Source organism: Somniosus microcephalus, chromosome 19 (genome assembly GCF_052327205.1).
Source record: "Somniosus microcephalus isolate GS21.2 chromosome 19, FLI_Smic_1.0, whole genome shotgun sequence".
Classification (NCBI taxonomy): Eukaryota; Metazoa; Chordata; class Chondrichthyes; order Squaliformes; family Somniosidae; genus Somniosus; species Somniosus microcephalus.
In genome coordinates, this window is record NC_141005.1 from 7,395,938 (window position 1) to 7,410,432 (window position 14,495).

The window sequence follows — 14,495 nt, forward strand, 5'->3', positions numbered from 1 at the left end:
TCGTTCAGACCCCAACGCCATTTTAACTCTGAGTCACGCATTTGCCGCCCGGTCTGGCCTCGCCAGGAACTCCAGACGCCAAGGAGCAGCCAATCTAGAGGAGGGCCGAGATGATGATAGTGTCGACTGTGGCTCAGTGGGTTGCACTCTCGCCCCTGAGTCAGAAGGTCGTGGGTTCAAGTCCCACTCCAGAGACTTCAGCACAAATTCTAGGCTGACACTGCCAGTGCAGTGCTGAGGGAGTGCTGCACTGTCGGAGGTGCCGACTTTCAGATGAAATGTTAAACCAAGACCTCATCTGCTCTTTCAGGTGGGCGTAAAAGTTTCCACGGGTGCTATAGAAATGCAAGTCTTCTTTTGTTTAAGGTTTTCCTTGTGTGCCAGGAATGAGCAGTCCTATAAGATAACCACGACACGACTGTCCCCATATCATTGTTAGTAATGAGGTGGTAGACTCGCTGATCCCATCATCTCGAGCAGCGTTCTTGCAAACCGTATTGAAATCTTTGTTTGAGAGGAGGCTGTAGAACATTTTGGAATCTTTGTAGTAACAACAACAACTTGTATTTATATAGCACCTTTAACGCAGTAAAACGTCCCAAGGTGCTTCACAGGAGCGATTATCGAACAAAAAATTTGACACCGAGCCACATGAGGAGATATTAGGACAGGTGACCAAAAGCTTGGTCAGAGGTCGGTTTTAAGGAGCCTCTTAAAGGAGGAGAGAGAGGCGGAGAGGTTTAGGGAGGGAATTCCAGAGCTCGGGGTCCAGGCGGCTGAAGGCACGGCCGCCAATGGTGGAGTGATTAAAATCAGGGAATCTGCAAGAGGCCAGAATTGGAGGAGTGCAGAGATCTCGGAGGGTTGTAGAACTGGAGGAGGTTACAGAGATAAGGAGGAGCGAGGCCATGGAGGGATTTGAAAACAAGGATGTCAAGTAAAATGATGACTGGTGATGTATGAGCCGGTTTCAGAAGGTGTCTTTTTTTCTTGCAGATCCTCGGGAGATGGACCTGTTTGCTGTTGCGGTCCATGAATTTGGGCATGCCATTGGACTGTCCCATTCCTCAGCCAATGAATCCATAATGAGACCTTACTACCAGGGCCCTGTGGGTGATCCTCTCCAGTATCACCTGCCTTATGATGATCGACTGAGAATCTGGCAGATATACGGTTAGGACAATATCCTTTTGCTTTTTTCTTCCATTTATTCTCTCGGGAGACGGTGGGAGCGGTTAGTGTTGATTCATTGAAATGCAAATTCGATGGATTTCTTTCAGAAATAATATTTTGGGATCCAGTATGTGAGTAATTTGAGACATGACGAGTGGGGAGTGCAGCGAGCTCGGGAGGAACAGGTGACTGTGGACCTCTGGTTTCCAAAGCTCTCCACCGCTGGGGGTTTTCCTCGCCTCATGTCTGGGTCTGTTGTAGACTCATTGATAGAGATTGATGGCTGTGATTGGTCAACAACCCCAATATCATTGTGTCCTGTGACTCCCAGGATGGGAGAAGGTGAACGAGACGGACCTGGGTCTTTCTTCATTCAGCCGTCCCTTGGTTCCTAGTTTCAGTTACACTGCTCACGCGCAGACTTCAAGAAAGCTTCCTCAATAAAAAAGCAATATATAATTCCAGCTAAAAATGTCCTCAACGCCATTCTCTTCCTGTCCCTGTTGCCATTTATTTCACGAACAGCCTGAAGTTGATGTGCTCGAGCTTGTCCACCAGCTGAGTACTTAAGCTAAAGGATTTATGAATTCTCTGGGCCAATCAATCATTGTGAGAACTTCATAAAAATCAAAGTGTCTGGAAGAATATATTCGACTTCCAGCTGTATTGTTGGTCAGGAGGAACAACCTTCACATCTGTCTAACACGAATATATTACTTGTGACCGCCCCGGATATTAAAAGCTTAAATTTAAACCTCTTTTTATTGTTATTGTTTTGAGCGAAGAGGAAATGTGACAGGGATTGGCCGCGCATTGATCTGTCTGGATCAAGGTATCTGCACACCTCACAGATCACAGCTCTGGTCCCCGTGATCAACACTTGCTGCAAACAACCTTTTATTGAAGACTAAAGGGCCGATTTTAACTCGGGTGGGGGGGGGGTGGTGAGTGAAAATCAAACAAGCGCAATCCCCTCCCGCCACCCCGCCCCCCCTGCCCCCAACCCCCGTCTAAGTGCGAGGCTGGGGAGATTTTAACTCATTTTCTACAACACTGATTCCTGTCAAAAGCCGGTGGGAATGATGTCATGCTGGGGTGGGGGAGGGAGTTAAAATTGGTGAGATTGCTCAGGCCCCTAGGGACCCACAGTCCCCAGCAAAGGTAAGCAGGGAGGGGGGGGCGCTGTGGGGGGGGGGGGGGAGTTAGCAAGGCCGTGATGGGGGGAGAGGGTGAGGCCTGAGGCATGGGAGGCCTGAGTTATTCTGCTCCCCCTGCCCCACGAGAAACCTATTTTTAAAAAACAATCTATAAGGGACTTACCTGGGTCTCCAGTGGTTTGGTTTCCACTGACAGTCACACTGGAGACCGCTAAGTTGGTGCATGTACTGGCAACATCATGGGGACGCGACGCTGACATTTAAATTTGATCACCACCGCCCCCCCGCCCGGCAGCATTCCTGAAGGCGATTGGCGGGAGGGGGTGGTGGTGGATGGCGGGTTGAAAGCGGCCCCTAACTGTTGAGTAACAAATTATCCCAAGTTCAAACCACTCCAGAGACTTGAGCACAGAATCAAGGTTGACACTCATAGAGTCATAGAGTTATACAGCACAGAAAGAGGCCCTTCGGCCCATCGTTTCCGCGCCGGCCATCAAGCCCTGTCTATTCTAATCCCATTTTCCAGCACTTGGTCCGTAGCCTTGTATGCTATGACATTTCAAGTGCTCATCTAAATGCTTCTTGAATGTTGTGAGGGTTCCTACCTCTACCACCCTTTCAGGTAGTGAGTTCCAGATTCCAACCACCCTCTGGGTGAAAAAGCTTTTCCTCAAATCCCCTCTAAACCTCCTGCCCCTTACCTTGAAACTATGCCCCCTGGTTATTGATCCCTCTACTAAGGGGAAAAGTTCCTTTCTATCTACCCTATCTATGCCCTTCATAATTTTGTACACCTCAATCAGGTCCCCCCTCAGCCTTCTCTGCTCTAAGGAAAACAACTCCAGCCTGTCCAATCTCTCTTCATAGCTGAAGCGCTCCAGCCCAGGTAACATCCTGGTGAATCTCCTCTGCACCCTCTCCAAAGCAATCACATCCTTCCTATAGTGTGGCGACCAGAACTGCACACAGTATTCCAGCTGTGGCCTAACTAGTGTTTTGTACAGCTCCATCATAAACTCCCTGCTCTTATATTCAATGCCTCGGCTAATGAAGGCGAGTATCCCATATGCCTTTTTAACCACCTTATCTACCTGTCCTGCTGCCGTCAGGGAGCTATGTACATGCACACCAAGGTCCCTCTGATCCTCTGTCCTTCCTAGGGTCCTACCATTCATTGTGTATTCCAGTGCAGTGCTGAGGGAGTGCTGCACTGTCGGAGGTGCCGTCTTTCGGATGAGGTGTTAAACTGAGGCCCCGTCAGCTCTCTCGGGTGGACGTAAAAGATCCCACCACCACTATTTCGAGGAGCAGGGGAGTTCTCCCAGTGTTGTGGCTGATGCCAACACTCCTCTCTCTCAGCCAACACCATCAGAAATAGAATAGCTGGTCATTTATCTCACTTGCTGTCTGTGGGACCTTGCTGTGCGCAAACTGGCTGCTGCAATTGCTGACAGAAGTGACTGCACTTCATGTGTCACTTATCGGCTGTAAAGTGCTTTCAGATGTCCTGAGGTATGTAAGGTGCTCTGTAAATACAAGAGAATGGGCGCAATACGTACCAATTTCGACCTTAAGTCCTCAGGCTGCCCCAAATCATTTCACATCCAATAAATTTATTTTTCTGAAACGTGGGCACTGTTTGTTATGTAGGCAAATACAGCAGCCAGATTTTACACAGCAAGCTCCCACCAACAGCAACTGAGATGTGGCCAATTCATCTGATTTGTTGATGTTGGTTGAGGGATAAATATTGGCCCCGGACACCGGAGAGAACTCCCCTGCTCTTCTTCGAAATAGTGGCCGTGGGATTTTGTACGTCCACCCGAGAGAGCAGACGGGGCCTCGGTTTAACGTCTCATCTGAAAGACGGCACATCCGACAGTGCAGCGCTCCCTCAGTACTGCCCCTCCGACAGTGCAGCGCTCCCTCAGTACTGCCCCTCCGACAGTGCAGTGCTCCCTCAGTACTGCCCCTCTGACAATGCAGCGCTCCCTCAGTACTGCCCCTCCGACAGTGCAGTGCTCCCTCAGTACTGCCCCTCTGACAGTGCAGCGCTCCCTCAGTACTGCCCCTCCGACAGTGCGGCGCTCCCTCAGTACTGCCCCTCCGACAGTGCAGCACTCCCTCAGTACTGCCTCTCCGACAGTGCAGTGCTCCCTCAGTACTGCCCCTCCGACAGTGCAGCGCTCCCTCAGTACTGCCCCTCCGACAGTGCAGTGCTCCCTCAGTACTGCCCCTCTGACAATGCAGCGCTCCCTCAGTACTGCCCCTCCGACAGTGCGGCGCTCCCTCAGTACTGCCCCTCCGACAGTGCAGTGCTCCCTCAGTACTGCCCCTCCGACAGTGCAGCGCTCCCTCAGTACTGCCCCTCCGACAGTGCAGTGCTCCCTCAGTACTGCCCCTCTGACAATGCAGCGCTCCCTCAGTACTGCCCCTCCGACAGTGCAGTGCTCCCTCAGTACTGCCCCTCCGACAGTGCAGTGCTCCCTCAGTACTGCCCCTCCGACAGTGCGGCGCTCCCTCAGTACTGCCCCTCCGACAGTGCAGCGCTCCCTCAGTACTGCCTCTCCGACAGTGCGGCGCTCCCTCAGTACTGCCCCTCTGACAGTGCAGCGCTCCCTCAGTACTGCCCCTCCGACAGTGCAGCGCTCCCTCAGTACTGCCCCTCCGACAGTGCAGCGCTCCCTCAGTACTGCCTCTCCGACAGTGCAGTGCTCCCTCAGTACTGCCCCTCCGACGGTGCAGCGCTCCCTCAGTACTGCCCCTCCGACGGTGCAGCGCTCCCTCAGTACTGCCCCTCCGACAGTGCAGCACTCCCTCGGCACTGCGCTGGAGTGTCAGCCTTGGTTTTGTGCTCAAGTCCCTGGAGTGGGACTCGAACCCACAACCTTCTGACCGATGGCTGGCTCAAACACAATCGAATTAGAGGAACGGTTCACAAAGGCAAGGCTGACCAAGGGTTAAAGTATTTTCCAAAGGATGGCAAAAGGAATGCGTAAAATTATTTCAAGGTAGTTTAGTTGACTCTCATCACATCTTCCTCACTGTTGCTCTCTGATGTGTGCTTGACAGACTACAGGCTGAGACTGAAACCTGTCGTAAAGTCCCTGAGTATAAAAGAGTAAATGGGATAGTCACTGAGCTGGAAAGGATGTTGCTAATTAGAAATGTCACTTGTTGATTTAATACACGAGTACAATGGAGAAGATTGCTCAGATCCAAATGAGAAAGCAACAACCGCCTTTACAGTGGGACCGAAAGATTACAGCCATAGTCTTCTGGAGCTCTGGATTGTTCTAAACCACTCGCGTTAGCCAGGGGTGCCAAGGGGATGAAATTTAAACTTTTCAGAGGAGACGTTACGTGACCGCACTTTCAAACTCGATTTGTTTTTTTAATTTATTTCGGTTTTAGTGCGTGTGTGTTTTATTTCACTCTTTCCACGTCTAGGTGTCAAAGAGCTACTGTTACCCACCAGCCAGACCAAAGTGGAAAATTCATCGGACCTTCCCGTGCTCCCAGAACCTCCGGGGAAACGGCCAGCTGCTCAGTGAGTACCGGTTGTTTAACCGTGGCAGTGGCGGTTTACACAATCGTTTTTTCCCCCCCACCTTGTAGCCAATTGAGGGAAAAATCATAGAATCATAGAATGGTTACAGCACAGAAGGTAGCCATTCGGCCCGTCGAGCCCGTGCCGGCTCTCTGCAAGAGCACTTCAGCTAGTCCCACTCCCCCGCCCTTTCCCCGTAGCCCTGCAAATTGTTTCCCCTCAGGTACTTATCCAATTCCCTTTTGAAAGCCGTGATTGAATCTGCCTCCACCACCCTCTCAGGCAGTGCATTCCAGATCCTAACCACTCGCTGCGTAAAAATGTTTTTCCTCATGTCACCTTTGGTTCTTCTGCCAATCACCTTAAATCTGTGTCCTCTGGTTCTCGACCCTTCCGCCAATGGGAACAGTTTCTCTCTATCTACTCTGTCCAGACCCTCATGATTTTGAACACCTCTATCAAATCTCCTCTCAATCTTCTCTGCTCCAAGGAGAACAACCCCAGCTTCTCCAGTCTATCCACATAACTGAAGTCCCTCATCCCTGGAATCATTCTCGTAAATCTTTTCTGCATCCTCTCCAAGGTCTTCACATCCTTCCTAAAGTGCGGTGCCCAGAATTGTCCACAATACTCCAGTTGAGACCGAACCAGTGTTTTATACAGGGTTTATCATAATTTCCTTGCCTTTGTACTCTGTGCCTCTATTTATGAAGCCCAGGATCCCGTGAGCTTTTTTAACCAATTTCTCAACCTGCCCTGCCACCTTCAATGATTTGTGCACACATACCCCCAGGTGTCTCTGTTCGTGCACCCACTTTAGAATTGTACCCTTTAGTTTATATTGCCTCTCCTCATTCTTCCTACCTAAATGTATCACTTCGCACTTTTCAGCGATAAATTTCATCTGCCACGTGTCCGCCCATTTCACCAGCCTGTCTATGTCTTCCTGAAGTCTACCACTCTCCCCCTCACTGTTCACTATACTTCCAAGTTTAGTGTCATCAGCAGATTTTGAAATTGTGCCCTGTACACCCACAGCCAAGTCATTAATATATATCAAGAAAAGCAGTGGTCCTAGAACCAACCCCTGGGGAACACCACGGTATACCTTCCTCCAGTCCGAAAACAACCGTTCACCACTACTCTCTGTTTCCTGTCACTTAGCCAAGTTTGTATCCATGCTGCCACTGTCCCTTTTATTCCATGGGTTTCAACTTTGCTGGCAAGCCTATTATGTGACACTTTATCAAACGCCTTTTGGAAATCCATGTACACCACGTCAACCGCATTGCCCTCATCAACTCAGGAGAAAACTGAAACCAACATCTTTCAACTTTAGAGGGACTGTGCCTTCAGCTGCCATGGCCATAAGCTCTGGAATTCCCTCCCTAAACCTCTCCGCCTCTCCGCTTCTTTCCTCCTTTAAGATGCTCCTTAAAACCTACCTCTTTGACCAAGCTTTTGGTCACCTGTCCTAATACAGGAGACTTTGGTTTATCCAGAGGTTGTATGTCCGGAAACCTCGATCTACCGGCAGAAATCAGGAGCCGTTTTGTTAGTTTTTTTTTCTTCTCGTGGCTTTTTTTTCCAACAGTCAGGCTCTGGAAAGTCTCTCTGAAGCTGTTGCTAAGCTACAGAGACGCTTCCAAGGTATGGGCCGACTGTTTGAAGCTGTTGCTAAGCAACAGTGTTTGTTGTCAGATACGGAGATGAAAACCTCCGCATGCTTCAACATTAACACTGGTATGTCCGGCAGTTTTGATAGATCGGCAACAGCTCGGTCCCGTCAGTGCCGGATATAACAAAGTTTCCTGTATCTCCTTATGTGGCTCGGTGTCAAATTTGTTTGATAATCGCTCCTGTGAAGCGCCTTGGGACCTTTTACTGTGTTAAAGGCACCATATAAATACAAGTTGTTGTTGATTTTCCTTTTTTTAAATGAAATCTCGGGATGTGGGCATCGCTGGAATGGCATTCCATTCCCCAGTCACTCACATCCTTCGCCTCGAGAAGCTCAACACCCTTCCTTATGCAGTCACATGTTTGGACAGTATCGTCACAGCTGGGACACCGAGGTTTGACGTGGCTGAATAGAGAGTTTCTCCCTCAGGGACTTTCTGTCCCTTCACTTAGTCAGTCCCAAGCTGCTGTGTGCCAGATGGGCCAACTCCATCGGATCAGAATCAGAGATAGCAAAGTGTCAGCTAATCTGTTTGTACCTCGCGGCAAACAGGTTGGTGTATGTGCATAAAAGAAAGATATTTCTGATCCGATTTTTTTTTCCCTCTTGCAGGCCGAGGACGGATGTTCCTGACAGATGCAATACCAACTTTGATGCTGTGGCTCAGATCAGAGGAGAAGCTTTCTTCTTCAAAGGTAGAGATTGTAATTCAGTATTTATATCCCTCTTGCTGTGATATGGTATGAGCAATTACAGCAGCCCAATACTGGTATTCTCACCCACGTCTTGCCTCACGCTCTGAGTACTGGCACCAACACCTCTTGGCTATAGCGGCCTTTGGATGCTGATGAATATCTCCCCTGTCCAGTTCTGGTCATACGAACAGAGGAACACAGGGATAGGCCATTCAGCCCCTCGCGCCTGTTCCGCCATTCAATGAGATCATGGTTGATCTGCAATCAAACTCCAAATACCCACCTTTGGCCCATATCCCTTAATACCTTTGGTTAACAAAAAGTTATCAATCTCAGATTTAAAATTAACAATTGATCTTGCATCAATTGCCTTTTGTGGATGAGAGTTCCAAACTTCTACCGCCCTTTGTGTGTAGGAGTGTTTCCTAATTTCACTCCTGAAAGGTCTGGCTCTAATTTTTAGACTATGTCCCCTAGTCCGAGACTCCCCAACCAGCAGAAATAGTTTCTCTCTACCCTATTTGCTCTGCATAATATCCTGAAAACTTCAATCCAATCACCCCTTAACCTTCTAACTTCCAGGAACTACAATCCTAGTTTGTGTAATCTCTCCTTGTAATTTAACCCTTGGAGTCTGGGTATCATTCTGGTAAACCTACGCTGCACTCCCTCCAAGGCCAATATATCCTTCCTAAGATGCGGGCCAGAACTGCTCACAGTCAGTTCCACCCTGAGCACTGTGCCCAGTTCTGGTCAGACCCACCTTGAGCACTGTGCCCAGTTCTGGTCAGACCCATCTTGAGCACTGTGTCCAGTTCTGGTCAGACCCACCTTGAGCACTGTGTCCAGTTCTGGTCAGACCCACCTTGAGCACTGTGTCCAGTTCTGGTCAGACCCACCTTGAGCACTGTGCCCAGTTCTGGTCAGACCCACCTTGAGCATTGTGTCCAGTTCTGGTCAGACCCACCTTGAGCACTGTGTCCAGTTCTGGTCAGACCCACCCTGAGCACTGTGTCCAGTTCTGGTCAGACCCACCTTGAGCACTGTGTCCAGTTCTGGTCAGACCCACCTTGAGCACTGTGTCCAGTTCTGGTCAGACCCACCTTGAGCACTGTGCCCAGTTCTGGTCAGACCCACCTTGAGCACTGTGCCCAGTTCTGGTCAGACCCACCTTGAGCACTGAGTCCAGTTCTGGTCAGACCCACCTTGAGCACTGTGTCCAGTTCTGGTCAGACCCACCTTGAGCACTGTGCCCAGTTCTGGTCAGACCCACCTTGAGCACTGTGCCCAGTTCTGGTCAGACCCACCTTGAGCACTGTGCCCAGTTCTGGTCAGACCCACCTGGAGCACTGTGTCCAGTTCTGGTCAGACCCACCTTGAGCACTGTGTCCAGTTCTGGTCAGACTCCCCCTTGAGCACTGTGTCCAGTTCTGGTCAGACCCACCTTGAGCACTGTGTCCAGTTCTGGTCAGACCCACCTTGAGCACTGTGCCCAGTTCTGGTCAGACCCACCTTGAGCACTGTGCCCAGTTCTGGTCAGACCCACCTTGAGCACTGTGTCCAGTTCTGGTCAGACCCACCTTGAGCACTGTGTCCAGTTCTGGTCAGACCCACCTGGAGCACTGTGTCCAGTTCTGGTCAGACCCACCTTGAGCACTGTGTCCAGTTCTGGTCAAACCGCACCTTGAGCACTGTGTCCAGTTCTGGTCAGACCGCACCTTGAGCACTGTGTCCAGTTCTGGTCAGACTGCACCTTGAGCACTGTGTCCAGTTCTGGTCAGACCGCACCTTGAGCACTGTGTCCAGTTCTGGTCAGACCGCACCTTGAGCACTGTGTCCAGTTCTGGTCAGACCGCACCTTGAGCACTGTGTCCAGTTCTGGTCAGACCGCACCTTGAGCACTGTGTCCAGTTCTGGTCAGACCGCACCTTGAGCACTGTGTCCAGTTCTGGTCAGACCCACCTTGAGCACTGTGTCCAGTTCTGGTCAGACCCACCTTGAGCACTGTGTCCAGTTCTGGTCAGACCCACCTGGAGCACTGTGTCCAGTTCTGGTCAGACCGCACCTTGAGCACTGTGTCCAGTTCTGGTCAGACCGCACCTTGAGCACTGTGTCCAGTTCTGGTCAGACCGCACCTTGAGCACTGTGTCCAGTTCTGGTCAGACCGCACCTTGAGCACTGTGTCCAGTTCTGGTCAGACCGCACCTTGAGCACTGTGTCCAGTTCTGGTCAGACCGCACCTTGAGCACTGTGTCCAGTTCTAGTCAGACCCACCTTGAGCACTGTGTCCAGTTCTGGTCAGACCCACCTTGAGCACTGTGTCCAGTTCTGGTCAGACCCACCCTGAGCACTGTGTCCAGTTCTGATCAGGGACACAAGGGAGACATCAAAGTCCCTGGAGGTGCCGCAGTGAAAAGACTGACCTGATGTGTGAGGGGAAAAGTTCTGAGGAATCACTTTGAAATCTTGGGCTTCTTGGCCTCAGAAGGATCTTGTGGAGGTTGTGGAAAGTCAACAGATCAAAAAGAGGTAACTTTGAACTCTACTCTAAACTAAATGCTGCCAATAGGATGAGGGACACAAGTTCAATCGTGCAAAAGACAAATCTCGGCCCTGATGTCACACAAAGAGCGAATCAACACGTGCAGTGTCGAGTAGAAGAGGCAAAAGGCTTGGAATCATTTCAGGAACAGCTGGAGGAAGTGATGGCGATGGAGAAACTTATTTCTGTCTTACACTGTGCGATGCTCTCACACCGTGTGAAATCCCATCATGTCCGGGCTTGTTACCAGCAGATTGACTCACGTAATTTGCAGTTTGAACATTGCGGCACCTTTCTAAACACTCAGGGTGAGATCTGCATCCAACACTGCGTTCTGTTAGCCCTCCAGTATAATTTAATTCCTTTTCAAGGTCTGAAAGCAGACAGCTGTCTCCAGTTTTGCCTGTCTATTTATGCGAGTGTTTGTTGAATGCGCACAATGGAGGTAGCTGATGCAGCGGGCAGGACTTTGACAATGAGGCATTCAGATTGTGGTTATATAAAAACACTTGTGCAGGGCTGTGGGTGGGAACGAACCTTATTGTACCAATCAGATCCCAACAATACAAGACCTGTCAGTGCCCCAATCCGCTTCTAACTGAATCGCTGGAGGATTTTCTGTGCTGGGGACTGACACAAAATTGGTCCCCGTTTAGAGAAAGAAATGATAAATATAATGCATGCCTCTCACTTACTTTCTCAACTATATTTTTATAGAATCTTACAGCGGGGAGGGAGGCCATTCGGCCCATCGTGCCTGTGCCGGCTCTTTGAAAGATTCTCTCCAATTTCCTCATCTCGCCCCTGGTTCTTTTGTCAATCACCTTCAATCTGTGTCCTCTGGTTACTGACCCTCCTGCCAGTGGAAACAGTTTCTCCTTATTTACTCCATCCAAACCCTTCAAGATTTTGAACACCGCTATTAAATTACATAGGATTACATAAGAACATACATAAAAACATAAGAAATAGGACCAGGAGTCGGCCTTTTGGCCCCTCGAGCCTGCTCCACCATTTAATGAGATCATGGCTTATCTGATCTTGGGCTCGGCTCCATTTCCCTGCCCGCTCCCCATAACCCTTCACTCCCTTATTGTTCAAAAATCTGTCTATCTCCAACTTAAAGATTTAATCCAATTCAATGACCCAGCCTCCACAGCTCTCTGGGGCAGAGAATTCCACAGATTTACGACCCTCCGACAGTGCGGCGCCCCCTCAGTACTGCCTCTCCGACAGTGCAGCGCTCCCTCAGTACTGCCTCTCCGACAGTGCGGCGCTCCCTCAGTACTGCCTCTCCGACAGTGCGGCGCTCCCTCAGTACTGCCTCTCCGACAGTGCGGCGCCCCCTCAGTACTGCCTCTCCGACAGTGCGGCGCTCCCTCAGTACTGCCTCTCCGACAGTGCGGCGCTCCCTCAGTACTGACCCTCTGACAGTGCGGCGCTCCCTCAGTACTGCCTCTCCGACAGTGCGGCGCTCCCTCAGTACTGACCCTCTGACAGTGCGGCGCTCCCTCAGTACTGACCCTCTGACAGTGCGGCGCTCCCTCAGTACTGCCTCTCCGACAGTGCGGCGCTCCCTCAGTACTGACCCTCTGACAGTGCCGCGCTCCCTCAGTACTGCCCCTCCGACAGTGCGGCTCTCCCTCAGTACTGCCCCTCCGACAGTGCGCGCTCCCTCAGTACTACCCCTCCGACAGTGCGGCGCTCCCTCAGTATTGCCCCTCCGACAGTGCGGCGCTCCCTCAGTACTACCCCTCCGACAGTGCGGCGCTCCCTCAGTACTGCCCCTCTGACAGTGCGGCGCTCCCTCAGTACTACCCCTCCGACAGTGCGGCGCTCCCTCAGTATTGCCCCTCCGACAGTGCGGCGCTCCCTCAGTACCGCCCCTCTGACAGTGCGGCGCTCCCTCAGTACTGCCCCTCCGACAGTGCTGCGTTCCCTCAGTACTGCCCCTCCGACAGTGCAGCGCTCCCTCAGTACTGCCACTCCGACAGTGCGGTGCTCCCTCAGTACTGTCCCTCCGACAGTGCGGCGCTCCCTCAGTACTGCCCCTCTGACAGTGCGGCGCTCCCTCAGTACTGCCCCTCTGACAGTGCGGCGCTCCCTCAGTCAGTGCGGCGCTCCCTCAGTACTGCCCCTCCGACAGTGCGGCGCTTCCTCAGTACCGCCCCTCCGACAGTGCGGCGCTCCCTCAGTACTGCCCCTCAGACAGTGCGGCGCTCCCTCAGTACTGACCCTCCGACAGTGCGGTGCTCCCTCAGCACTGCCCCTCCGACAGTGCGGTGCTCCCTCAGCACTGCCCCTCCGACAGTGCGGCGCTCCCTCAGTACCGCCCCTCCGACAGTGCGGCGCTCCCTCAGTACCGCCCCTCCGACAGTGCGGCGCTCCCTCAGTACTGCCCCTCCGACAGTGCGGCGCTCCCTCAGTACTGCCCCTCCGACACTGCGGCGCTCCCTCAGTACTGACCCTCCGACAGTGCGGTGCTCCCTCAGTACTGCCCCTCCGACAGTGCGGTGCTCCCTCAGCACTGCCCCTCCGACAGTGCAGCGCTCCCTCAGTACCGCCCCTCCGACAGTACGGCGCTCCCTCAGTACTGCCCCTCCGACAGTGCGGTGCTCCCTCAGTACCGCCCCTCCGACAGTACGGCGCTCCCTCAGTACCGCCCCTCCGACAGTGCAGCACTCTCTCAATACTGCACTGGGAGTGTCAGCCTGGATTATGGGCTCAATCTCTGGAGCGGGGCTCGAACCCACGACCTTCTGCCCTGAGAGGCTGAAGTGCGTCCCACTGAGCCGCAGCTGACACCTAGCTGCCTCCTCTGTGCGCTGCCCCTGATGCTGTGAATCGAGTTGCACCTTTTACAGGTGAATCCTCGGTGAAATGGTGAAGTCTGAAAGTTGAGCAGGAGGGGGGATGGGGTAAATCAGAGAGAGATGATCTGGTGATGGCGAGCTTGCCTTTGAAAAGGCTGCGGATTGTGGATTCCTCCTCCAGGTTTTAATCCTCCTAATGTTTCCAGGCTCCAGGAAGAGTAGGAGTGGCAGCGCCCCGAGGCCTCGAGTTTCCGCTCGCTTGGTTGGTTTTCTCAGCGCAACTCGCCCGCAGTCGGCCAAACCAGCGCGAAAGATCGGGGAACTGCAAGCGCAAGTTACGTCCCACGCAAATCGAGATTCCGCCATCTTTCACGCTGGTTTAAAACGCATCGCGCGGGAAACCAGCCCCGCCCACAAAACTGGCCACGCCCCCGACCGAGTTAATCACCGCGGCGAGCTTCCGCTAATTGCGCCCGTTTGCGGGCCTTCGAGGAGGCTCTTAAAATTAAACTGCTTCTTTTGGACGCAAAGACACCAATTGGCAGCTTTTAAAAGCTTTTAAATTTCTTTTTAATTTACTGAGAAGCTGACTACTGTCCCCCAATGTAACCAGTAAATGGTTCCGTACAGTTCTTTACAGTCATTCTTCATTATTTAACGTTAGGTTACTCACAGGTGGCGGATGGACACTCGGATTAAAATGCTTATTTTTTGGTGATAAACCATTTTCAGCCGCATTAATCAAACCGCACCAGGTTACCCCTCGTAAATACATCACGGAATATTGTTTAATATAAGGGGGAAAAACTAAACAATGCCGTTCTGACGCACTGGCTCAGGGAAGATTTTACGGGTGTGATTATGTAAATGAGTTTGAGTGGAAA

The 14,495-nt window shown here is 51.7% G+C and overlaps 1 protein-coding gene across 1 annotated transcript in view; it reads left to right on the plus strand.

Annotated features, from left to right (window-relative positions):
* Window positions 1-14,495, plus strand: part of mmp17a (matrix metallopeptidase 17a) — a 134,866-nt gene that overhangs the window by 90,239 nt on the left and 30,132 nt on the right. Inside the window, exons 5-7 of the mRNA XM_086011907.1 lie at window positions 997-1,173; window positions 5,781-5,880; window positions 8,174-8,256. Of these exons, the coding sequence (XP_085868033.1) occupies window positions 997-1,173; window positions 5,781-5,880; window positions 8,174-8,256 (360 nt within the window). The remainder of the gene's footprint in view (window positions 1-996; window positions 1,174-5,780; window positions 5,881-8,173; window positions 8,257-14,495) is intronic.